Source organism: Beta vulgaris, chromosome 9 (assembly GCF_026745355.1).
Source record: "Beta vulgaris subsp. vulgaris cultivar EL10 chromosome 9, EL10.2, whole genome shotgun sequence".
Classification (NCBI taxonomy): Eukaryota; Viridiplantae; Streptophyta; class Magnoliopsida; order Caryophyllales; family Amaranthaceae; genus Beta; species Beta vulgaris.
Window position 1 is genome coordinate 54,790,992 of NC_079210.1, and position 27,921 is coordinate 54,818,912.

Below are 27,921 nucleotides of genomic sequence, written 5' to 3' on the forward strand. Positions count from 1 at the left end.
AATTATCGTACCTATGTATCGGACTTAAATCATTTTCCTAGTAAATAAAATGCAATATATAATAGAAGTGTGTAAACTTCATTTCATCATATTACAAGCCGAAACAATTACTCTTGTAAACATAAAGAGGGAAAGAAAGACAACTGCGCCATTCTCTCTTTCTTCTTCCCCTCATTTCTCTGCTTTTGGGACAGTCGGCGTCCCTCTCCTTGCTCCCCCCCTACTTCCTTGAATTCACTATCAAACACAAATGGTCACATTATCAAGGTGACAGACCAGGTAACCTGATTGGCTTCCAATGAGACCTAATTGGATTCCAAAGGACTTGCTATTCAGAAAAATCTAATCTGAATCTGATGAATCAGCGACTTCACTTTGCCTCACACTTCTGGTACTTCCCTGAGTTTGGGAAGATCTTACTGATGATTCACCATCAAAGTTGATAACCTGATATTTACCCAATCTCTCCTCCAGTTCCTCTGTGCTAAAATCGTCTTGGCCGCCAAGTTCATCAAAACCAACCTAGAATTCACAGAAGTCACTATTTTGTAAGAGGAGTTGCAAAGATTTTGTTGTTATGAGCTGAGGGATGGTAGAATTCTACGAACATACCAAATAATTTTCAACTTTGGCATTCTTTATAACAGCAAGAGTTGGAAGGACAACAATTTTGAGCTTTTCAGCCAAGAATGGACTTTTCTCGGCATGAATTTTCACAAAGCGTGTCTCTATATGCTGCTTTGCCAAAATGCTCAAGTGTTTGTCCATTACCTGCACATGACACAGACAAACACATGTAATCAGCGATTTTTTTCTCTTTGCTACTCATTGATTCTGCCCCAGATGATGTAACCCTTTCTTTTCGATATTGCTTTGTAATTAACATCCTCAAATCAAACACTTTTAGTTTCAAAAACAGCAGAACTCATATCATGCTGCTTCTATAGATCCATAAAACCTATATGCATCAAGAACATAAAATTCTGATAAGACTCGGGAGGAGAGATTATATTAACACTCATTTAAGGCATTACAAGCCAGGTATAATGCCCATAAGTGTGCAGGCATTTGAACAACAAGTGTGACTCCCCAGAAGTAATATATGCCAGTGTTCAGTGCAATGTGACCCTTAATAAGCTTTCACAAGTACAAAAGATTTGCAAACAAACCAAGAATAATAGTTTAGCCATAAGACTAAGTAACAAGTTGACTCTACAGGGCCCAGACATAAAATATGTGAGTGTACAGTGCAATGCACCCATAGATAAGCTTCAGAAGTACATAAGATTTGTAAGCAAACCAGAAACAATAGTTCAGCCATTAGACTGTCTAACCAGCAGCCACTTCATTCAGAAGGCTTTCCTGCTTCATTCCCTCCAAAAATTACCCAAAGATGAGCAGAATATGAGCTATTCACCAATACAATGTCTGAATGGTGCTCAAAAGTGTAAAACTATTAGGAGAATTTGACACACTAAACGAACTATAAGCAAGTACAAACAAAAAGAACAATGTCAAAGCTATAATCCAAAAGATGGTTTTAGCTATATGAACCAAGAGTATATCTGCAGGGTCGTCCACAAAAGTCCTTTTCCTCTATTACCTTCCATCTAGTGTTATAGCTCCAATAGTGCCATTATGCTCACATCCTTTTCTACTCCCTCCATCCAAGTCATCTTTGGCTTCCATGACTTCTTCTGAAATCCGGGAATCTCGACTCTTCTGTTTTTCTACTCATACACCTTTTGATCAACATCTCACATACCCGAACCCATGTACCCACCTTCCACTAATCTCATCCCCAATAACTGCCACTTCAACCTTCGAATATCCTCATTTCGAATTATTCTCTTAGGGTGTTCCTACACAGTTGTCTCAACCTATGCATCTCTGGTAAATCATCTTCATAATATGATACTTCCTAAATGCTCCACATTTTGATCCATAATAGTGCTGGTAGTAGTCGTCTTATATATTTTCTCTGTAATCTCAGGGAAATGCTACGATCACACAATATAACGGTTGCTTCTCTCTATCTACACCACCCGGACTTAATCTCGTAAGTCCCATCTAGGTTAATCTCTCCAGTAGTCCAGGACTTTGAAATAGTGACCAAAGTTAGTTAATGCACTCAAGTAGGGTAACTCCTTACAAAATCCTAAGTAAATGACCCGTAATTTTTAGTTTTCATATATTGAAGACAAGGGACAGCAGCTTAATCATTCTTGAAACAGAGCACAAGCTCATCACATATATCATGGCCTTATCATTGTCAGTATATGACCATGAGACCATGTAGCTACACTACCAACTCTGAAATGGAAACAAGCAGAAATTCTCATTGAGTCCTAATTATCCTAAAATCCACTGGTTGTGGAAATCCTGGACATGTTCATCAAACATTGCAACTCCTAAAGTCTCAAAACGTTTATCTCACTCTACCAACACTGGCTGAAATAAAACAAAGTGTGCTTTACATACCTCTTTATATCAATATACCTTGCAATTGGCAAGAAAATAAGAAAATGCTTTCTACTAAAGTTAGGGAGTAGACAAATCCTAGTTACTCCTCAAGAGTAAACAAATCAATTCAGCTAAGTTACCTATACCAGTAACTATGCCCAAAACATGAAAAACCTTCGGATAGTAGACGCATACAACACATGCACAGTCTTATAGACTCAGAATAATATCAATGATATCATAGAAAACTAATCAAACTGAGAGTACCTCTTGACAGACATAAGATCATCACCATCATTACAAGAAATTGGAATTTTTCAAAAGCAATAGGAAAAAGACGGTATTGACAACAACGAAACAGAGTCTGATTTTAGATATCCCTGAAGGGAAATTTTCCAATAGATTGTCACCTATGCAAGCTAAATATACATACTCGTAAACATATCAGAATATTAGTCTCATCTCGATCTCTAGGTATGAGTGTATGACCAAGCAAGGGAGTAGCTTTAGTTCTGTTATGCTTCTCTATGTTTCCAAATAGTGTGTACAATTGTACCTCAATGGATTGCCTTTAGATCTGTTATGCTTCTCTATGTTTCCAAATAGTGTGTACAAGTGTACATCAACGGAGCACCTTTGTATTTCCATTATGACCATCAATAGCAATCATGTTTTACCCCATTTAAACAAAAGCATGAATAACCAAACTGTACCTATAGTACTTTAAAGTGATATTGCAAGAGACAAAGATCAAAGACGCGAATCCATATTTTTCACTGATATAGTCTTCACTAATTAGACTAAGAAATATAAACAAATCTGTTCCTTCTTTCCCAGATCCTAGGTTGCAAACAACCAGCGATTATTAATTTCGATACAATCAAACAATGCACATATATGGCCTCTACATTGTCATACCAAAAATAAACCCCAAAATCAGGCACATTAAACACACACAAATATCTCAATTCACAAAACAAAACTATAGTAATTTCAGCCACAACATTTTCTGAAATTTTGGTTAAAAGTCAGCTAAAATGAAACGTCATAAGAAATCGTTTTTGTGACGAATGAAACAATAAACATAAACGAAGAACTTATACCTTACAAGGCCAATTCTCGCGATAGAAATGGCAAACAACGCGCTCACTAGCTTTAACAATGGAGAAAAACTCTTTTTCCGAGGGAATCTCAGAGTAATCGCCATGTCCAAGAGAGATCCAATGACTACGTTTTTCCGCCATTCTTTTCATCTGTTGAAGTCTCCTTTCACGCAACACTTCGATATCGTCGGTATCGAGACGATCTAGGGCTGCGATTTCGTCGTCGATTTTCTCCTCCATTGCTTTTGCTACATTTAAAACTTGCTTCTCCAAAATCTGCAGAAACAAAAATAAAAATTGATTTGAGGATGAAATTCGGAGAAAATGAATTGAAATCTGAAGAAAAGGAAGATGAATTTTGTTCAAAACCTGTTGAACAATAGGGTTTGCCATTTTTCCAATCGATTTCTGGGAATCGCCAACGATTTTGATTATCTAGTGCTTGCAAGATTGGAGCTGGTAAGAGATGAGAGGGATTTCTTTTTTGAAGGGAGAAATGAGAGAGATTTCAGGTTACCTATAAAACCCTTCTATTTTGTGTTTTAAATTATTTTGGGGGGGATTTCTCACTTTCTCCCACCTGATCTCTATTTTCTTCTTTATTAACTCATTTGCTAAATACCGCCTTAAATTTTCCTACTAACGTCCTGTATAAATACATATACATGTATTTATACTTTAACACTCACTATCCCACTCTCTTTCACTCTCCCTCACTCTTCAATCTTCATCACTCCCTCACTACATCTCTTTCATCAACAAGGATCTCCCATCAAAAACTCCGGCACTTTTTCCGGCGACAGTAAATCCGGCGACAATAACTCCGACAACTTTTCCGACTAATTTTCCGGCCACATTATTGCATTATTAATGAAATTTTATAATTCTTTTAATACACAAAAATCGGACTACATTGACTTAAAAAAAGTGTCCAGGCACCTAAATTAGGTGCCCGAACCTGTGGTCAGGCACCTAAATTAGGTGCCCGACCACAGGTTCAGGCACCTAATTTAGGCGCTTGTACCTGTGGTTGAGCACCTAATTTAGGCGCCTGACCACAGGTTTGGGCACCTAATTTAGGTGCTTGGACACTTTTTTTTTTTTAAGTCAATATTGTACGATTTTGTGTATTATAAGAATTATAAAATTTAATTAATATTAATAATCTGGCCGGAAAAATTGCTGGAGTTCTTGATGGGAAAGTTAGCCGAAATAATTGTCGGAGTTATCTCCATCACTCCCTCACTACATCTCTTTCATCAGCAAGGATCTCCCATCAAAAACTCCGGCAATTTTTGCGGCGACAATAACTCCGACAACTTTTCTGACTAATTTTAAGCGCCCAACCACAGGTACAGGCACCTAATTTAGTTGCCTGCACCTGTGGTTGGGCGCCTAATTTAGGTGCCTGACCACAGGTTCGGGCACCTAATTTAGGTGCCTGGACACTTTTATTTTTAAGCAAATAGAGTCCGATTTTGTGTATTAAAAGAATGATAAAATTCATTAATATTAATAATGCAATAATGTGGTTGGAAAATTGGCCGGAAAAGTAGCCGGATTTATTTTGCAGGAGATATTGTCGTCGGAAAGTTAGCCGGAAAATTGTCGGTGTTCTTGATGGGAAAGTTAGCCGGAATAATTGCCGGAGTTATTGTGGATGAAAGAGATGTAGGGAGGGAAATACAGCCCATGTACACAAATACAAAAATACAGGGCGTTAACTGGAAATTTTAGGGCGGCATTTAGCAAGACCCTTTATTAATTGCACCAAGCCAACAATTGATTTACTTTCTTATACGGATGATAAACATCTAAGTATCTAACAAGTAATGTGTTAGATACAAGTTTTCGGGTAATATATATTGTTTGTTTATATGATATATTTCCTCCGTTTCGAATTAATTGCAATATTCAACATTTTGCACTAATCACCGTATATTGATTAAGATTTGAACTTTATACATAATGAAAAACATGGTCAACTGGAATCTTGTTAGATTCGTCTCGTTAAATACTTTCGTAATATTAACTTTTTATAATTTTTACATATATATTATAGTAGATGTTAACCGTCAAAGTTATATCTCGACAAGCGTGAAAAGTGAATTGTTGCGATTAAATTGAAAGAAGTATATTGTTTTTATAAGTAAATATATTATTTGTGTTTTATTCCTCTTATTTATTATACGAAAAACAAACGATATTTTATTACACAAACAATATTTATTATCTACACAAGCAACATTTGTTACACAAAAACTTGTGTTAGATATATCTAACTATTAGAGATTTATCAACCTTTTTTCTTATGCCCGTTCAGTACTACTGTGGTTTTCTGTTTTTTGGTTTTTTGATTTTCAAAGTCATATGATATATGTCCAATAATGAATAAAAATGTAATCACATTTATTTGGAACATGATGATTTTGAAAACTTATTCTAACACTAGTGGAAAAATAAGGAAGGGGTGAGCTAAAAAAGGCCTTTAGGGCTGCGCTTTTTGGCAGCAGCCCTTTCAAGCGCAGCCCTTCACTTTTTAAGTAGGGCTGCGCTTTTACCTAAAAAGTGCAGCCCTTTTAAGCTTGAAGGGCTGCGCTTTTTAGGTAAAAGCACAGCCCTTCCTACCCAAAAAAAAAAAAATACATTTTTTTACTCATATGTTAATCTCACATTTTATGAATTTTAACATTTGCATTAAACTTTAAAGTAAACCATCCAAATCCAAAACTAAAACAGGAAATCAAAAAATGTTATCACATAATTGCAGAAACAAGAACAAAAACTAGAATACAGAAGAACGAAAAAAAAAAGAACGAAAATGAAAAATACAGAAGAGAAAAAATTATAGATCTGAAACTACAAGAACATTAATCAAAACAAAGTTTAAGAAATTATAGATCTGAAAAGTCAAAAACTCCTCCAAACATTGACCTAATAATGTTTAAATACGTAAAACAAAACCCTAATACGTAATTAAGAAAATAATAAAATTCGTAAATACTTAAAATGCCTATTTTGAGCCTTAAACGAACTCCGATGGCTTAAAAAGCCTATACATCACAGCATAGCAGTGAGTTTGACTCGTTGGCCCGTTCCGTTTCCGAAAAGGTATCACAATAGGCAATCGAACTCCATCGGCACGATTAGTGCAAATTATTTCAGGCTTTTTGTCGCGTTTCTAGGAGTTTTTGAGAGAGAAAAGGAGGAAAAGGAAGAGAGGAAAGACGTGAGAGAGGAGAGAGAAGGAGGAAAAGGAATGAGGGATAATATTTGAAGCCCGCTTAATATTTGAAGCCCGCGAATTTATTATTTCAATTTTTTTTAAGAAGGGTTGCGCTTGTTTTAAAAACGCAGCCCTACATAACTTTTTAAGCGCATCCCTACTAGTATAAAAAGTAAAAATCACTTTTTAAGGGCTCGTTCGTTATCGTTTTTTGTTTTCAGTTTTTTTTTTAACTAAAAACCAAAAACAGGAACCAGAAAAAAGTGGTTTTCACTTTTTAGTTGTCAGTTTTCAAAATCATCATGTTTCCAATAAATTTGACTAATTTTTTATTCATTATAGGACATATACGGTATGACTTTGAAAACCAAAAAACAGAAAACCACAGTAATACCGAACGAGCCTAAGGTTTTCAGTTTTTGTTTTTTAGTTTTCAAAAAAACTGAAAATAAAAAATGATAACGAACGAGAGTTTTTTGTTGCGTATTACACTTTGACATTTTATACTATTCACACATTTCACTTTAACATTTGTTTGTGATTTACGCTTCAATAAAAATATAGTCATATGTAATCTTGTTAGATTCGTCTTAATATGGAGTATTTATTTAGAAAAATGGGAGTGTATTTAAATTGAACTCTCAATCCTTTACTTTTATACAAATTATTAAAATAAGTTTAAATTTGATATAAAATTAAATAAACTCAAGCCTATATTCCTCTAACCAACCCATCTCACTCTAACCCAACATTATCTCTAAACATGTCAAACCATCCCACTCGTCACTTATCTTCTCCTTCCTTTGTTTCCCTTTGAATCTCGAACTACAACATATTTAAAAAAAATAACACATCGGTCTTACCGAATGGCTTAGACTATGCACTAGATGGATTAAACTAGTCACCAAATTGATTAAAAAATGTGATTACTAAATGATTTAAGCTCAACATTAAATAGATAAAACTGATCCTTAAATAGATTGAACTAGTCGCTATATTCAAAAAGATGATCCGTTCTCTTCTTACGTAGATTTGGGGTCGTGCCTGATTTTAAACTAAATGCAAATAATCTCTTTCAAGACCATGCTATTTTTATATATTAATCTTGTTCACTGATTTAAAATGAGCCTTCAAGATAAAAGAAAATGGTGAAAGTCATTTTCTTCCTTTTGGTGTATTGTTCTTTAATTTTTTTAAAGATTTTTTTTATCATCATTAGCAAAGATTTGTAGAATATAAAGTCAATTAATATGTATAAATTATAATATTAAAAATTATTCACGTATATATTTTAATTATAATTTACATATAAAGTCAACTTAATAAATGGTGTGGACCTAAAATTAAAAATGGTCTAGATTACAAAAGTTATGGTGGTTACCATTTCATTGTATCCATTGTAAAATTATCCTAGAATATATTCCTAGGTTCTCGCTATCCATCTAACGTATCTAATGTCCTTTTTATTGTTTTAAAACTTAATATTAATATAATATATGATTATTCGAAATACGCATTGTGTGCATTCGAATCAAGTATAATTATGATGTGATTGGGTATATGTTGGTCTTTTGCCAAAAAAAAGATGGCTTGCTTGCAGGGGTGCTGATGAGATTTGCCCAATCATGAACATACCATATCTTTTGGTTGGATTATCAATAAAAGTAATTAATCTTGTAAAATATGTAGTATGTTTTATCAATGAAGTATTATATTAGAATCAAAAAAGCAAAAATCAGGTTATATGTTGGGTGATACAACTCCTTTCAAAGTTGAGGTTGTGGAATAGTGATATCACTTCTCACCTCATATCCCTAAGGTATAGCAGTCAAGCCTCGTGGGACGCATTTGAGAAATTTCCTTATTCCTCCTCAAGTGAATGATGACCCCCTTTCATATTACCATATGCTACAACTTTTTTTGTATATATAACTTTAATCAACACTTATTCAAAGATATTAACGGTCAAAAATTTGAATTAGAGAATATGTAGAAGTAAGCAGGAAAGATTAAAAAGTATACAAATGGAGCACTTTTACCTAAATGTACTAGCTTTTGTAATAAATATACTACTTCCTCCGTTTTTTTTAGATGTTACACTTTTCAAATCACGGACTCCTAGGTAATTTTTGGAGAGGAGAGAGATAGAGAGAATGAAAAACAAAAGGGTCCCATGTGAACATGTGATAGGAGAGAGATAGAGAGAAGTTATTACCCAAAATAAAAGTGTAACATCTAATTTAAAACTTCCAAAAATAGAAAGTGTAACATCTAAAAAAAAACGGAGGAAGTATATTTTTGCTAACCATGCATGGTCCTGTCTTTTTGGACTTATTTTTCTATTGAATTCAGTTTACTTATTATTATTATTATTATTATTATTATTATTATTATTATTATTATTATTATTATTATTATTATTATTATTATTATTATTATTATTATTATTAATATTATTATTATTATTATTAATATTATTAATATTATTATTAATATTATTATTAATATTATTATTATTATTATTATTATTATTAATATTAATATTATATAATATTATTATTATTATTATTATTATTATTATTATTATTATTATTATTATTATTATTATTATTATTATTATTATTATTATTATTATTATTATTATTTTATTATTATTATTATTATTATTATTATTATTATTATTATTATTATTATATTAATTATTATTATATTATTATTATTATTATTATTATTATTATTATATTTATTATTATTATTATTATATTATTATTATTATTATATTATTATTTTATTATTATTATTATTATTATTATTATTATTATTTTATTATTATTATTATTATTTATTATTATTATTATTATTATTATATTATTATTATATTATATTATTATTATTATTATTATTATTATTATTATTATTATTATTTTATTATTATTATTATTATTATTATTTATTATTATTATTATTATTATTATTATTATTATTATTATTAATTATTATTATTATTATTATTATTATTATTATTATTATTATTATATTATTATTATTATTATTATTTTATTATTATTATATTATTATTATTATTATTATTATTATTATTATTATTATTATTATTATTATTATTATTATTATTATTATTATTATTATTATTATTATATTATATTATTATTATTATTATATTATTATTATTGTTATTATTATTGTTATTATTATTATTATTATTATTATTATTATTATTATATTATTATTATTATTATTATTATTATTATTATTATTATTATTATATTATTATTATTATTTATTATTATTATTATTATTATTATTATTATTATTATATTATTATTATTATATTATTATTATTATTATTATTATTATTATTATTATTATTATTATTATTATTATTATTATTATTATTATTATTATTATTATTATTATTATTATTATTATTATTATTATTATTATTATTGTTATTGTTATTGTTATTGTTATTGTTATTATTATTGTTATTATTATTGTTATTATTATTGTTATTGTTATTGTTATTGTTATTGTTATTGTTATTGTTATTGTTATTGTTATTGTTATTGTTATTGTTATTGTTATTGTTATTGTTATTGTTATTGTTATTGTTATTGTTATTGTTATTGTTATTGTTATTGTTATTGTTATTGTTATTGTTATTGTTATTGTTATTGTTATTGTTATTGTTATTGTTATTGTTATTGTTATTGTTATTGTTATTGTTATTGTTATTGTTATTGTTATTATTATTGTTATTATTATTACTATTACTATTACTATTACTATTACTATTAGTTTTATTATTTTTATTATTATTAATTATTAGTATTATATCATTATTAATTATTATTATATTATTTATTATAAACCTCAAGGCACCAAAAATAAAGTTATGACTTATTTCATCGAGCCCGATTCACTATTTTGGAGATCTTTCTATAAAGTTTTACGATAAGTAGGTTTTAGACCCGATTTATGTACCGGGTAATTATAGTTTTAAACTTTTCCTTTATTAATATTTTACTTTTAAATGATATATCAAATATAACTTGGTTTACTGGTTGAGACTGTATATAAAAAGTTGAGGCCGCAAGATCAAATCGTACGCAATGTATTTTCTAACGATTTTTTTTATCAACATGCAACATAAGAAAGAGTATTTTATGTGGCGTCTGTTTAAGAACGCTTAATACAAATTTATAGATTCGCAATGAGTAGAATATTTGCTTACTTTGTGTTGGATTCAAAAATTTTCAAATAATTCGGCAAATGCTAAATTGTTAACAAACACCCTAGAGGGCGCTCAATAAAATTACAAATTACCCAAATAATATGGTATATCTTCCAAAAAAAACCTTTCCTAATTTGTTAAAATTGCAGTATAAACTTTGAGGTACTGTTATCGTTTCCAATCAATCACCACCAAATCTCATTTGATCTCCCCATCCCACACTTTGAGTAAGTTCGTAGTCTTTTCCTTTAAAAAGTCAGATCATTGATAGCTTAAACGATAGATACGTTAGATTAGGTATAATCTCGAAATTGTGTTGAGATCCTCTAGAGTTTCAAAATAATGCAAAGACAACAGAAATAGAACACAACACACAATACTTCTATGTCATTATTTGAACACTAGACACACATCAACACACTAACAAACTATGATCCTATGAAGGAATTATTCTCTCCCACAAACACATCAGTGAGAGGAGAGGTTAATCACTTCATTCTAGCAAGACAAATATCCCTCCTAGAAAATATTAGCTATATGATACTAGTACAAACTCATATTCCTAAACGACATTCTAAGACACTAATACATCAGAGTATTATGATTTTATCAAGCACTTGAAAACAATGACAAACAACACATCAATACTAAAACAAACTAAAACACACACAAACAATCCAAACTAACAGTCTAACAGAACCAAACTAGTTACACCTAGAATGGCGAAATACACGAGACCTGCCGCACTTGGCTTGAGCTAACACCATCTTGCCATGCATATGGCTATGCAAAAACGCATAGTTATCATTAATCAGATCCATTAGCCTCTTGTGCGCATCACCTTGTACCGTCTATATTAACACGTAAATAAAGAAATTGTCAAGTATGTAGCAATGTAAAAAGAGACATATATTGAGCGCAAATAAGTATACACACCCAAGTGCATGTAGAGCATGGTGCACCCTTTTCTAAACTAGGTCGTTTTATCATTTATAAAGTTTAAATTTTAAAAAATTATTGTTATTTGCTTCCTTAAATTTTGCAATTAAAGATTCTTTTTTCAATTTAATTCTAAAAAGTATATGTTATTTTACTTAAGTGTAGATGTTCATTTACTATATGTTCTTTTCCTTATAACCTTTGTTCTTTTATAAATATAAATTTACACGTTCTTTAATTTAAAATCATGTGTTCTTTTAAAGTATAAAAGTTGTTGAAAAAAGTTCGTGTTCTTTTATACAAATAGTATGTTCTTTTTGGGTGCACAATCTAGTGCATAATCCACGCTTTGTTGAGAGGGTGTTTGTTATTGAAAAACTTGATGCAGGAAACGGATTCAAATAAGCTTTTCTATTTCTAATTGTTTGGTATAAGTGTTGAGTAACAAACATTGTAGGATACCAAACAACTATTAAAAGTAACAATTATTATTTTCATTTCCCCTCTTTATCCAAATCCTTTCCATTTTGTTTCCTTTAATCATATCAAACGCCCCCTGAGTAATTAACTTAATTAATCAACGTATAGGGTAAACAATCGAGGTTAATCAGGCTCTCACCTGGGATCTTTCTAACGCAGTCTGAGCCACAAAATTACCCATAGGATGCTGGACAATCTCCAAAAACACTCTAGGATCTTCAATAATTTCTCCAATGATAAGGTTGAAATGTTCATCATCAGCTTCTTTTAAGCATTTCTCAACGACATGGCTGCCAAACTTGCTTTTACTCAAATATACAAATTTCCCCATCAGAATCCTAAAGACTTCGACTCTAGCATGAGGATCAGTTTTCATCCCAACTACATATTGCACAACATAGTTCCTGCAAATTAAGCAAAAAAAAAAAAAAATGCAACTTTCAGAAGAAAAATAAAAAAGAAGACAATAACTACAGAAAGTAATTACTTAATAATTACACCAAGTAAACGAACCCATAAGCATCTTCAGATAATTCTGCAGCATGAGCTATGATCTCATAAATAATACGATCACGTTCGGGTCCTCTACCATGTTCTATACAGTTTTGCAGTGCACAACACCCACTTTTGTCCACTGCTATGTTTACAGTGTGATCTGCAATTTCACCAAGGAGAGGCTGTACGAGGTGCAAAAACATAATCATTAACAATCAACAAAGAGTTTGCATATTAGACTAGAGGTAATAACAATCAACAACTATAACATCGATATATTAACTTAGGGCCCGTTCGGTATTACGGTGGTTTTCTGTTTTTTGGTTTTTTGATTTTCAAAGTCCTATTATATATGTTCTATAATGAGTAAAAAATTAGTCAAATTTATTGGAAACATAATGATTTTGAAAATCGACAACTAAAAGGGAAAACTACTTTTTTTTGGTTTCCAGTTTTTGATTTTTAATTTTCAAAGAAAATTAAAACAAAAAACGATAACGAACAGGGCCTTATATATATGAGTTGTGCTTCAACACAATGTCAGATGAGTTAACATAATATTCACAACACTCCATTAGTCCATGCTTTAACATGCTAATTAATACAAATATCATCAAATCAGAATGAACACCAATAACTAACAACGAAAACTCGAATTTTATACCAAGGATGTCTCTTCTTTTTTTTTTTTACTTTGTAACGCCTTCATGGCTCATATGGATAAATAATAAAAAAAAAAAACTCGAATTTTATACGAATTCTAAAAGCCTAAACCAATCACACCAATAAAAGAATACTTACGAAAATAACTTCAGAAGCTTGTTGGAAAGCTTTTAAGAGCTCATCAAAAACATGATAACTATTCAGATTTTTGGTTAAAGTCACTCCAACTCCCCTTATTGCATTCAACACCACCATCCTAACCTCCCGGTTATTCGCATCCACAGTTTGCAGCAATTTCTGCACTGCTCTAGTCCTACATATCATAACAAATCAAAACAAAATCAAATCAAATCAAATCATCAAAGCTAAATTATCTTAAATAAAACAAATACTAATCAATAATCAAATACAAAAAAAATTAACCTAATTAATACACACATACCCGTGACAATCAAAGCATATATCAACGAATTCGCGCTGATTAGCCATTACACCCTTCAATAATTCAACAATATCTTGTTGATCAAGAAAATCCAACAGTTTTTGAAAGAATTGACTTCCATTTGCATTAAACAAAACCTCACTAATACCCTCTTTAATCTCAGAAACAACCATCTTAATCCCTTCCATTTTCCCAGACTCAAACTTCCTAATCAATAATTGACTTAAACTCTTATCTTTCACATAATCAACAACTCTCCCCTTGATTTCTTCCCAAGAAGTCGGATCATAAAACAAATTTACTGGAGTCGTTACAACACCACTACCACTACGATAATTACTGTTATAACCCCGACTTCTAACCATCCTCTTCTTGTTATTATTATAATTAATACTATTTGAACTATAACTATGATTATGATGATTATGATCATTCATATACCCATTACACAACAGATTATTCACAACATTACTAATATGCTCAAGGTATGATCTACGTAACTCAAGATCATCACTCAAACTTGATCGAAATCCGTTAAACCCGGTAAACCCGTTACGTAGAAGAATACTAGAATGATTCATATCATTATAATTGTAACCCGCACCCGAACCCGCACCCGAACCCGAACCCGAACCATAGTAGTTATTGAGGTTCGGTTGATTAGACGACGACGAAGATGACGATGAAGAGAACGCAGCCAAAAAACTAGCTGGTATTTGAGTACTAGCACCGGCGTAATAAGGTCGGAATGTATCCAAATCAAAAGGAGTGCGAGGGTGAGGGTAAGAAGGGTGTTGAAGATTATCAAGATTGTTATTATTATTATTAACAGTGCGTGGTAGGTTAGGGTTTAGGGAAGCTGAACCCGAACCTAATAAAGAAAGATGAGATAATTGATTTTCTAAGGATTGGGTGTATGGAGGAGAGAGAAAAGGAGGATGATCGGTGGTTTGGGTGGAGGAAGTGGAAGAAAGAGGAGGGTTGGATGGGAGATGATGGTTGAAGGACCATCGTTTTTTACGGTCGTCATCCATGGTGAAACAAAGACGAAGAAAGAATAAAGAAAAGAGGAGGGTTTAATGAAGAGAGAGAGAATTTTTTTTTGATTAGGAAACTAATAAATAGGGTTTTTATGAGAGAGGACTGAGGAGGAAGGTGAGAATATTAAGGGATTTGAGTTAGTTTTTGAGGAGAGAGAAGATTATGATAAAAAGATTTTGTTGATCTTACTGATAAATTTTTTTAGGTAGTTGGAGTCTTTTGAAAATCAATCTCTTATTTCGGATAAAAGTGTTTAAAAGTTCAAACTTTGTGATGCTTTTTTTTTTATTATTGTTATTATTAAGAAAGATAATTGGTCGGAAGACCAAGTCCTACTCGCTTAATATGGACAGTACGAAAGCTCAGAGATTTTTGTAAAACTGTCATGTTAGTGAAGTTTTTTTTTATATTGTTAGGACCTGTTCTCCGTAACTTATTTTCAGTTCAGTTCTGGATAATACTTTTACTCTCACATATCACTATTCATTTTATTTCAGTTCAATTCAATTCAATCCAATTCAGTTCAGTTCAGCTGTTTTATGCCTTTAATTCAATTCAATCCAATTCAGTTCAGTTCAGCTGTTTTATGCCGAAAAATCACTGTAATAATATTAAATTTGAATTTTGTTATTTTTATTTTTGACAAAAATCTAATCATGAATTTTGTTATATGTTAATGGCAATAAAAAAATTCAAAACATTGTTGGCATGAATTTATCTTGTATGCATGTTTATATATTTTAATTTATTGTGTCAATATCATAAATTGATATTTAGTGTAAATTTATTTTCATTTGTTGATCAAATATTGAATATATTTGTGTACCGGATAATAATTTCACAATTTATTATACTAGTTTTGAAACTCGCGCGTTGCACGGATTATTATTGTTTTTTTATTTTTTTTATTTTTTTTTAACATTGTTGATTTTTGTTGATGTGAAATGAGTTTTTTCAACACAATTGTTATAAAATTTCTCTATTCTTTTTCTATCGCAACAATTACCATTTTGAGTAATTTCATCTGTTCGAATCAATTCACTTTTGGTAAAAAAAAAAAACAACTATAGTTGACAACATCGTTTGTACATTCGGTTAATATAATCATCATTAATTACTCAAATTGTCTCATAAAGTTGCGTTTACTTTTTTATTAAGGATTGTCATACTGACATCACGCGCGTGCATCAAACCAACCGTAGAATTAGTTAAGTGCTTGCACCTATTAGTTATGCTAGCCTTAAATTTCTTCTTGGTGAATTAGTTAAGCGCTGAAATATATTAGTTAAACGTTGAAGTATATATATATTAGTTAAGCGCTCAACTATATTAGTTATATCATAAAAATCAGATTGTAATGCATTTTATTGGACATAATTTCAATATCACGCATAATAATTATTTCTTTCTCAAAAAATTAACGCACTAATTCTCTCTTTCTCCAATAACTATCGCATTTTTGCATTAGTTATGTCAACCTCAAACAACAAAGGCAAAAACAATGTTTATTGATGCATACAATAAATATAACTAATGAACTAATTAAAATCATAACTATTGACCGCGTATACTATCAACCCTCAAAGTATCAAAACTATAACCATAAAACCATGCATCATTGTTACTCATAAGATTAATAAATAATTATTGATATGCTATAATTATAATCTACTTTTAGTTATTTTCTAGACTAAAAATATTAGCCATAAAATCGAAACTAAAAAAAAAAAAGTCATAACTAATGTAAAAAATTGTAACACCCCGATAATTCTCTCTTTGATCCAACAATACTTTTATTTCAAATACAAAAATAGAGAATCATGAAAGCATTATCGTCCGTGTGATAACGTATTGGCATATTTAGAATTTTGTATCAGAAAACATATAACTAACTTTAGAATTGAAATTTAATAAATAACAAAGTCAACTTTAAAACCAAATAACAATGTTAACGTTAACTCAAAACCAACTTAATTATAAATGTATCAACTATAAAACAATAAATAAATCAATATGCTACACAAGCTCTCAATTCCCGAACCCCCATGATGCATCATCTGCACATCTGTAGATGACAATGCACTAGAGAATCTGCTCACCAAGAATGAATCATCACAAGATCAATAAGGCAAAATCATGATCAACACATACAAACAAAGCACGTAGTCAGCAAAGCTGCGTACTACGTAATAATAAATAAACATTCCTAACATGATACTAATAATATTAAGCAGTAATAAATAACAATATAACAATATGCAAATAACTTTTACTAGACTAAACTTTACGTCACTTTTTATTACTTTGATGGAATAGTCATTGGACCGAGTTGTCTAACTACAAATCAACCTTCCCTTTGAAAGACGAAATATGGGCACGACGCCGTATTCCCATGACCTACGATATCGAGGAACCTTTTAAATAAAAATATGAACGGTGATCAATCTGAACCCAAAAAAAGTCTTGGCCCGCTCAGCATGTACCCCCACTCCTGATTGTCCAACTTCAAACGTGCATGCACCAGTCTAAAGTTTATTATTATCCATGTTTCACTTTACATTATTTATCAATTATTACGTGTTATGACACGTACACAAGCAACATATATAATATATAATATATAATCAAACATTCACAACTTTACTTTTATCTTAAGATTAAATAAGTGATCAAACAACTTACTTTTCAAGATTATTTTTTCTTTAATTCAATCCTTCTTATTTGTTTAACCTAGCCAACAACCAACTAACTTTTCAAAGATATAATTTATCAACTTACCAATTATGGCCCATAGTCCTCATAGAGTAATGAAAATAATAATAAAAAAGAACAGATTATTCAATCATGATCCATCACTAGTCCAAAATAGACGATTTGCGTCCCCTGATTTGCGTCGCATAGACACGGAAACGACGCACAGTTGGGATTTGCGTCGCACGTGGGAGGAGTGCGACGCACAACATGGCCCATTTGCGTCGCACCTTCTTTACATGCGTTGCAAAAGCCAAATGTGCGTCGTTTCCGTGTCTATGCGACGCAAATCGTCTCAACTATCTGCGTCGCATGTCTTTTAAGTGCGTTGCAAAATAGTTAATTTGCATCGCACCTATTTAATGTGCGACGCACATAAACCACGAGGCCCACTACCTACCCTTTTTATTCCATAAACCCTAGCGCGCCTCACACTCTCTCTCTTCAATTTTCATTCTCAGCGCGCCTCACACTCTCTCTTCAATTTTCATTCTCAGCGCCTCTCTCTTCAATTCTGATTCTCAGGAACTGTCTCTCTTCAATTCTCATTCTCAGAAACTCTCTCTCTCTTCAATTCTCATTCTCAGAAACTCTCTATCTCACTCTCTCTCTTCAATTCTCATTCTCAGAAACTCTCTATCTCACTCTCTCTCAAACCCTCAAACACGTCTGTCTCTCTCAAACACTCAAACCCCCTCTTTCTCTCACCCTCAAACCCGTGTCTCTCTCTCACCCTCAAAAACACGACTCTCCCTCACCGGCCTCTCTTATTCTCTCACCGGTTCTCTCAAACACGTCTGTCTCTGGCGAAAAATAGGTATAATCGCAACAAAAAAAAACCTCGTTTTCAAGATCTCCGGCGAAAATTATGTATAAACGCAACAAACAATCTGATTTTTCATTTTCGAGTTAGATCTCCGGCGAAAATATGGTATAATCGCAACGAAAATTGAAGATCTTCGAGTATAATCTCCTGCGACTTCTTCGTGCATCTCAGGTTTTCAGATCTACAATTTCGTTTTTTCATTTTTTAGATCTAATTTTCTGTTTTCTTTTTGGCGTTTATTCGTTTTTAATTTTAGATCTTATTTTTAGTGTTAATTTTTTAGATCTAATTTTTGGCGTTTATTCGTTTTTGGCGTTAATTTTCTAGTTTTTTTTTTGAGAGGAAATTAATTTTCTAGTTCATGCATCTGAAATTTAGATCTAATTTTTAGCATTAATTTTCTAGATCTAATTTATTCGTTTTTGGTTTTCATATCTGCGACTTTTTTTTTTTTATATCTGATTTTTTACTTTTATTGGCATTTATCATAGTATGGGATTTTCTTTTTAATTCTCTGAATTTCTTATTTTCATTTGCAGATCTGTGTAATTTGTTCTTCTCGAAGTCTTCTTCGTCGGAAACCGGCAGCGGCTCATCCTTGTTTTAGTTTATTTTACATTTGCAATGTAATTTGTTTACATTTAGTTTACAAATTCTTTTACATATTTACAATGTAATTTGTTTTGTATATATTGTATATATATTTTATACATATGTTGTATCTAATATTTACATATTAATGCAAAAGATGTGTTTGTATATAATATTTACATATCAATGTAAAATTATGCAATTTTAAATTGGGAATATGGAACTGTGAGTTTGAGAGAAAAAAAATGAATTATTGCGATTTTAAGTAAGTGCAAAATATTGAGTGCTGGCTCCTACTTTTTGGCCTGATTTGCCCACTTTTTGGCCTGATTTGCCTCGCACATACTGCTATGTGCGACGCAAATTACCTTATTATTTGGGGTTGTGGAGAGTCATCTGCGTCGCATCGTATACAGGTGCGACGCAAATAGCTCAACCATTTGCGTCGCTCAGCATACGACGCAGATCATGTCTGGGTCATCTGCGTCGAGGCCTTTGCCGTCGGACCCATGTGCGACGCAAATAGGCGCCTCACATCCGACGCAAATTGCCTTTTCTGTACTAGTGCATACCAATAAATATATTAATTCCTGTATGTAAATTAATAAAATAAAGTTCCCAACCAACATGCTTGCATCAATCTTCCACACAAGCATGATATAAATCTCATAATTAATATGTTCGCATACAATCATAAAATATGTAAAATCCAACATAATAACAATCAGATATAAACTCACAAAGTTCCTATACATGATACTACATAATTTTTCTTCCTAAAAGCATGATACTACATGAAATAACACACAGGTACATACGTACATTGTATAGACAAATTGATATGTCACTTTAACAACTTTAGAAGTTGCCTAGAGCAAACTCTCCACGTAAAACAACAATTAAATTCTATAATTAATACTCCAAATAAATTCCAACAACTTTAAAATACTTTAAATCTCCTTTAAAAGTTGTTCCCATCATTAAAACTCCAATTACTAATACCCCCTATCATATTACTAATATACTACTCATTAAAATCCATAAAACTTCGTTAATAACAACCTTTTAAAATTTCGGTAACATATAATTTATTAAAACTCCATTTAAACATGCTTAAACTTATAAGTATAATATCTATAGTTTATAACATACTACTATGATTTTCCAATCTTTAACACCCTTAAAATCCATGCTTTGATAATTAAAAATCTAATTTAAACATAATAATTAAATATGGATTTTTATTGCTTCAATACATAAATTATATAATCATAGATTTATCATTAAATCAATAAATTAAAGCTTCTAAACATACTTAATTAACACTAAAACAAATCATAAAAACATAATCTTTAAATAAAACTTGAGGAGGAAGAAAAGTAATCAATCCAACACAAAGAACGGAGAGGATAAAAAGGGGCGCCGGTCGTGGAGTGATAACAGCGGCCAGAAATCACGGTGGTCAGTGGTGGTGGTGTGAAGTGAAAAAGGATTTCTTGTTGAGGAAGAAATTGTTTCTTGGAAGAGAAAAAAGGAGGGGAGAGAGAGAATCGTGGAAGAGGGAGAAAGAGAAAGGGTACCATCGGTTTGTGAGAGGGAGGAGAGAGAAATTTTGTGTGTGGGTAAAATTTGGGTCTAATGTATTTATAGGTATTTTTTTTCCTTTTGAGCTTAGAAAAAGGCAATTGAGTTTTAAATAAATTTAATGTTGAATAGGATTATTGATGATTAAAACTCCTAACGTCACTAGAAGTCATTTTCCTAGTCCAATTAGTATTTGGATTCCTCAAACCCATTTAAACTCCTTTTTCAAATTCAAAAAGTATTTTAAATGTTTTTCAAACCATGTCTTAGCAAAATATATTAACTTATTCAAATCCTTAAAATAATTACTTTGAATTTCAAATACCCAACCTTTAAAGAAATAAATTATTTTAAACTAAATCATATTTAAATACAAATATATATATATATATATATATATATATATATATATATATATATATATATATATATATACTAAAATATATTTATAATATCCATAAATTTACGGGGGATTTAAAAACAATAATAACTAAATACCCAAATATCACAACTATTTATCAAAAAACAATAACTAATAGCCAGAATCACAACTATCGACCATAAAACCATTATTAACCACAATTAGTAACTAATAACCTAAAAATCATAACTATATATCCGAATTTCATAATTATTAAGCAAAAGCTAAGTATAAATTAGAAAATCATAACTAAGAGCTAAAAATATGTAACTAAGTATTAAAATTCCTTAACTAATTGGAAAATTCTGGTAAATCCCACCAAACGTAGTATACTAAACTGAACCAATAATTTAACCAAAAATCATCAATCAATCCAGTTCCACTTCAAGCTATAAAATCCTAAAACCTTAATCAAACAAAAATAAATGAACCCACTTTGTCATACACCAAGATAAACCACTTTAACCCAAAAACATCAAGCAATCTAGTTCCACTTAAGGCTATAAAATCCTAAAACCTCAAACAATCAAAATTTAAAGAACTCACTTCATTATACACCAAAATGAACTATTTTAACCCAAAATCAACTTTAATTTCTAGATAACTTGTAAGCATTTAAAGCATCAGAGAACTTCATTTGTGGTGTTTCATTTGTGCGTGGTTAATTGGAAATATAGATTGAAACTAAGAGTCAAAAATATGTCACTAGTTATTAAAATTCCTTAACTAATTGGAAAATTCTGGTAAATCCACCAAAAGTACACCAAAATGAACCATTTTAACCAAAATCATCAATCAATCTAGTTCCACTTCAAGCTATAAAATCCTAAAACCTTAATCAATCAAAATTTAAAGAACCCACTTCATTATACACCAAAATGAACTATTTTAACCCCAAATCAACTTTAATTTCTAGATAACTTGTAAGCATTCAAAGCATCAGAGAACTTCAATTTGACGAATTATGATGAGTGAATCATTAGGGTGCGTTCTCTTTACCTGAATAATCCCGAACATATCTGAATTGAACTCATTGGACTTGATCTAACTGCACTACACTTATTAGACCTGATTCAACTTATTGGACCTGATTGGAACTTATGGACCTGATTGAAACGTATTGATTTGATTGGAACTTATTAGACCTTATTGTACCTGATTGAAACTTATTAGACCTAGTAGAAAATCAAAAGTTGATTAACATTTATTGCTAACAAGTGAGAAGCTGCCACGTATGGAAAAATTGATCTCTCATTCTACTTCAGTTTTATGACTAAATTAGTAGAACCAATAGTAGAATAAATGCTATTTGGTGCAGTGATATTGCTGCGGTTTTAGCCATACGCAGCAATAATCACGTTAAAAGAAAAGGAAAAATAAAAATAACCATATTGCTGCGGTTTCGGCCGAAAACCGCAACAATATGGTTTCAACAGAAATTTTTTAAATTTTTTTTATTTGACAAAACATATTGCTACGGTTTCTGACAAAAACCGCAGCAATATACTAAAATAATATAATATTATTTGACCATATTGCTGCGGTTCCTAAAAAAACCCGCAGCAATAGAATTTTAATATGATATATAAAAGCTAGGGTTTCCTCCTCCTACTCTCTCTCCTCTTCACCCAGATTATTTTCACGCCGCTTCCTCTAAAGTCTCTCTCCTCTTCATTCAGTTTCCACGTTCTTCATTCCTCACTCTCTCTCATCTTCTCTCTTCCTCTCAATCTGTTCTCTCAACTCACGTCGGTGACCCATGCTCTGTCACCACGCCGGTTGCGCGACAACCACCACCGTCGACCGTTTTACCGCGACAACCACCAACGCGCGACAACCACGCTTTTCCATCGTCGACCGTTCGAAGTTTTAATGCGAGGAAACCACCGTGACGCGAAATCGAAACCACAGTGACGCGCCAACAACGAAAGATGGTGAGGGCAGAGTCGACGTTCGGCCAGATCTGTTTTTTTTCTTCTTTTCGTTTATTTTCTTCTGTTTTTAGATCTGTAAGTTTTTTATTTTAGGATTTTTTTTTATTTTCAGTTCATTTTAAAGTTAGGGTTGTTCTTAGAGTCGACGTCCGACGTGAATTTTTTTTTAGAGTCAACAACCACCATGATTTTTTTGTTTTTAGAGTCGACGTCCGACGTGATTTTGCTTGAAATCATTGGAGGTGTAAAGGGGATGTGGAAGTTACATTTACATATATTTTGCTGTATTTAGGGTAGTTTTTTATTTTTAGATCTGTAATATATTTAGTTATAACCATTTTTTTATTTTTGCTTTTTTATTTAATGGTTGAGTATGATTTATAGTATTATTTGCTTTTTCATTTGTGATTCATTTTAGAGGATTTATATTATCCACTCACACTGTTTTATCTTTATATATTAATTAGATTTATATGTCATTTTATTTTCAGTTTGTGTGCAAATTTGGTGAATGAGTTAGTGAATTGTTATAATCTTTCAAAATTTAATTGCGAAATGCAAAAAAAAAAAAAAAAAAAACTTGTACTAGAACATATTGCTGCGGTTTTGAGTCAAAACCGCAACAATATGTTGAATTTTTTTAAATATAAAATTGTTATATTGCTGCGATTTTGTGCTAGAAACCGCAGCAATATGTTGAAATATTGCTACGGTTAAAAATCATAGCAATGTACTATTTACCTATTGCTGCCCCCTTAATTGTTGCACGCCCAAAATCGCAGCAATAAGCCACATTTTGACCGCAGCAACAAGCATTTATTCTACTAGTGAACTCATTAACTCTCAATGCACTTTAATTACTTGAAGGTGGTACGTAGAATTGATTAACTCATGTGAAGCAATTAATTGATAACATTTATATCTTTCATTATTATTAGTAACGAAAACAATCTTGTTATTTAAAGATGAATTGCAAATTATTGTAATTATGATGATTATTATTGTTAACCTCATTTGACCATGATTATACTATTTTTGAATGATAATATAATCAGCCAATAGTAATATGAATAATAAAATAATAGACAATAATACAAGAATAATACTATACATTGTGGTACTTTAATTAAAAAATTTAATAATAAAATAATTAGCTAATAGTAATATAAAGAACAAAATAATAGACAATAATACAAACATTTAATAAAATAATTGACAATTATACAAGTATAATACGATATAATCATTGTGGTACTTTAATTAAAATTCTAATAATAACATAATAAGCTAATAGTGATATGTACTCCCTTCGTTTCCTAAAGATCTTCCCTCTTTCCGTTTAAGGGTGTTTCCAAAAGATCTTCCCTCTTTTACTTTATTCCTTATTTGGCAAAACAAATTTCCCTATTTACCCTCTCATGTCACTATCATATGGTCCACCATTACATTATTAATTCAATTTTACTCTCTTTCTCTCTCCTACTTTAACCCTTTTTTATTTATTTATTTATCTTAACCCTTTTCTCTCTCCTACTTTACTCACACCATGCCCCACACAACTTGATTTTCCTTGGTATCTGTAGGAACAGTAAGAGGGAAGATCTTTAGGAAACGGATGGAGTATAATAAAATAATAGACAATTATTCAAATATTTATTGATTATTGACTATTTGGACCTTATTGGAACTTATTGGACCTGAATAAACCTAATTGGAACTTATTTGACCTTATTAAACATGGTTGAAATTTACTGCACCTGATTGAAATCTATTGGACCTTATTAGACCTGATTGTAACTTATTACCCTGATTAGACATGATTGAAACTTATTCGGATTGAACTGAACTTATTTGAACTTATTGGACCTAAAACTTAATTTATTATGGTGAGGAGAACACACTCTTAAAGTGTTTCATTATGATGAGACATTTAGAGTGTGAATTTCTATTTTATCTATTTTTTGTAAAATGTAATTAGAGTTGCTTATAAAGTTTCACTCAAAAGTATAGTCTTAAATTAAAGGAAACTGAAATTACTTTATGAGTTAAAAAGTAAAAGAATTAAAGTAAAACTACTAAACTTCTTTGATTCGAGTATCTTACTTTTTAAAGAAATTTCAGGAATTATACCAATAAATAGGTTAAAAAAAAGATCAAAGTAAAAAGTTAGTTAAATTGTATTTCCTCTATTTAGAAATAGTTGCACCATTTTATGTTTTCACGTTTGCCAATGCATTATTTCAAACATTAATATCTGTAATGATCAATAAGTAAAAATTATAAAAAGTTGATATTGAAATAATATACATTGAAATGAATCTAACAATATCTCATATGACTATGTTTTTCCTAAAATATAAAATCACCAAAGACAATCAAAATGCAAGATGTGAATAGTAAGTACTATACACATGGTGCAACTATTTCTAAACGGAGGAAGTAAATACTAAAGATTGTCAACATTATAAAATCCCTTAAACCCATAGCAAAAATTATATTGCTAAATTCCGAAAGCACTAGCGAAGGACAAAAAAAAAAATTATGACAAAAGAACGACAAAAATGAATGTAAAAATACCTCATATTTGAAGAATTCAATAATGTAATAGCTCACCATTCATATGATTCTTCACTTCATATAATCATATTATGAAAAGAGAGTAGCCCAAGTCATTAGATTATTTGAGAATCATTTTTTTATGACTAAAAGATAAATGTAAGTGGAAACGGGTTGCAAATAAATAGGTAATAAAAGAATCTTCCACTTTCAACCATATTTTTTGGTGTTTCATTTGAGGTTAATTGGAAATACGGATTGAAAATTATGTTGAAGTGATAATTACTAATTAGAGGCTTGAATTAAGAGTAATCAATATAAGGTGAATGCTTTTCCCAAGAAAATGAGAAGGTGAATGGTTAAGTTATATAACCCTCTTTTTTTTGTTGGAGAACAACGCAACTAGATTAAGTTATAGAGCTAAATAAAGTCTTACAATCCTCATGATATACTTCCATACAATATCTAGGGGCTTCAAAAGAATGATTCGGAGTTCTTGCAAAGTGGAACCATGCAGTACTAGACACGAGATAGATCTTCCAAAGAACATGGCTTTTTTGAATAAGCCAATTCATTTGGGACCCTGCAGATCCACTCTTTTTCCTATTCAAAGATCAACCCTTTGTTTTTGTGCAGTATTAGCATGGGCAAGTGAGAACCCCTTGGGACTCATACAATCTGGGATGAGCAAATCTTTACGATCCTCTTGGGAAGGAATTAGGGTGGTCATGATTCTACTCTGGACTTCAATCGGCAGAATGAAAGAAAGCCTACTCAACTCCCACTTATCGTTAGCCACCATATCTTTTAGACACATATTGTTCTCCATTTCCATTGAGGGGCCGTGAATCATACTCCTCAAAGGCCCCACCCTCATCCAATTATCCATCGAAAATTAATACTCCATCCCCTATACTGCAACTAAAATAGGCTTTAAGAAGATCCCACCCCTTCCCTAGATTTTTCCACATAACCGAACCGTTTTTATATAAAGGACGTGACACGGTTTTCGTGAACGTATTTTGAGGAGATACAAGTCTGGGCCAAGTTTGCAGGGCCCTGAGACATTTTCCAAGCGAGCTTGGCCATATAATAGGCAATGTTCATGATTTTTTGAGCTCTGATTCCTCGCCCCCCACAATCTTTAGGTGTAAAGATCATTTCTTTTCCTACTATAAGTGAATCTTCTTACTATCCCCCGAATCCACCCATAGGAAGTTATTACACAGAGAGTCAAGGTCTTTGAGGCAAGAAGCAGGAAAAATCGATGCTTGCATGTATTTAGCCGGGATAGTCAAAAGGGTAGACTTAATTAAACATAAACGACCCGCTTTAGACAGAAATTTGGTTTTCCACAATGCCAGCTTACTCCTAACCTTGTCGACTACAAACTGGAGTTGGACTCGATTTGGCTTCTTATGAGATAGGGGAAGGCCCAAGTAGGTACCTAAGTTCGGTGTTTCAGTCACTGAAATTGTCTCCTGAAATAGTGGTTTCATATCATGGTTCATATTAGGGGAGAAGATCAATTTACTTTTAAGTTCATTAATTTTTTGACCCGAAAGGTATCTAGGGTGCTTCTAACAGCAAATGTCGTATCCTCATCCACTCTCCCAAATAACAAGCAACAAGTCATTTGCAAACCTTTTCTTTCTACTATTTGGACTTTCTCAATTTTTAAGCCCTCACAATTAAGGGTCCTGTTCCATGAAACATGTTGAACATGGTAAGAGTCGATCATGTCCAACACGCATCTTAGATTATCAATATCTTTTGTTACATATATAAATAAAAATTATAAAAACTTGATACCTAATATTATAAACCTAATCGTTGAGACGAATGTAACATGATCTCACCTAAATATGTTTTGTTTGGATATATCAATGAAAATATGTGGTTAAAGGTTGTAAAGTTTGATTATAAAAAATGGAATGCAAACTATAAGGCTATGTTTAGTTCACCTGAAATTCGAACTTATCTAATCTGATTAGATATGATCTAAACTTATTTTTTTTGATCTGATCTGATTTACAAGATCTTATCTTTTAGATTTTTCTCAATATATAAGAAAAATATAGTCATGTGTGGTCTTGTTTGGTTCGTCTCAATGAGTACTTTATTAATATTCAATTATTATAATTTTTACTAATA

The 27,921-nt window shown here is 31.1% G+C and overlaps 2 protein-coding genes across 2 annotated transcripts; both read right to left on the bottom strand.

Annotated features, from left to right (window-relative positions):
* Positions 1 to 32: 32 nt before the first annotated feature.
* On the bottom strand, positions 33 to 4,136 carry LOC104904918 (thioredoxin domain-containing protein 9 homolog). Its single transcript, XM_010693337.3, has 4 exons — positions 3,936 to 4,136; positions 3,567 to 3,842; positions 613 to 771; positions 33 to 522 (listed from the first exon to the last, which is right to left on the bottom strand). The coding sequence occupies exons 1-4, from the start codon at positions 3,957 to 3,959 to the stop codon at positions 343 to 345; spliced, it is 639 nt and encodes a 212-aa protein (XP_010691639.1). The 5' UTR covers positions 3,960 to 4,136; the 3' UTR covers positions 33 to 342.
* An 8,454-nt stretch (positions 4,137 to 12,590) lies between these two features.
* On the bottom strand, positions 12,591 to 15,097 carry LOC104904919 (pumilio homolog 12). The gene is made up of 4 exons (XM_010693338.3): positions 14,064 to 15,097; positions 13,760 to 13,934; positions 12,977 to 13,140; positions 12,591 to 12,867 (listed from the first exon to the last, which is right to left on the bottom strand). Exons 1-4 carry the CDS (start codon positions 15,095 to 15,097, stop codon positions 12,591 to 12,593), a joined length of 1,650 nt encoding a protein of 549 aa, XP_010691640.3.
* Between the last annotated feature and the right edge of the window lie 12,824 nt (positions 15,098 to 27,921).

What these genes read in the sequence shown, in the direction of transcription:
- LOC104904919 (XM_010693338.3), bottom strand. Translation starts at nt 15,097, where the DNA reads ATGGATGACGACCGTAAAAAACGATGGTCCTTCAACCATCATCTCCCA. An exon ending in ATATGCTTTGATTGTCACGG is followed by an intron (nt 13,935 to 14,063) that starts GTATGTGTGTAT and finishes TATGATATGTAG; the next exon opens with GACTAGAGCAGTGCAGAAAT. An exon ending in AAGCTTCTGAAGTTATTTTC is followed by an intron (nt 13,141 to 13,759) that starts GTAAGTATTCTT and finishes CACCTCGTACAG; the next exon opens with CCTCTCCTTGGTGAAATTGC.
- LOC104904918 (XM_010693337.3), bottom strand. Translation starts at nt 3,959, where the DNA reads ATGGCAAACCCTATTGTTCAACAG. An exon ending in CAAACCCTATTGTTCAACAG is followed by an intron (nt 3,843 to 3,935) that starts GTTTTGAACAAA and finishes TTGTTTCTGCAG; the next exon opens with ATTTTGGAGAAGCAAGTTTT. An exon ending in CCAAAGTTGAAAATTATTTG is followed by an intron (nt 523 to 612) that starts GTATGTTCGTAG and finishes TGTGAATTCTAG; the next exon opens with GTTGGTTTTGATGAACTTGG.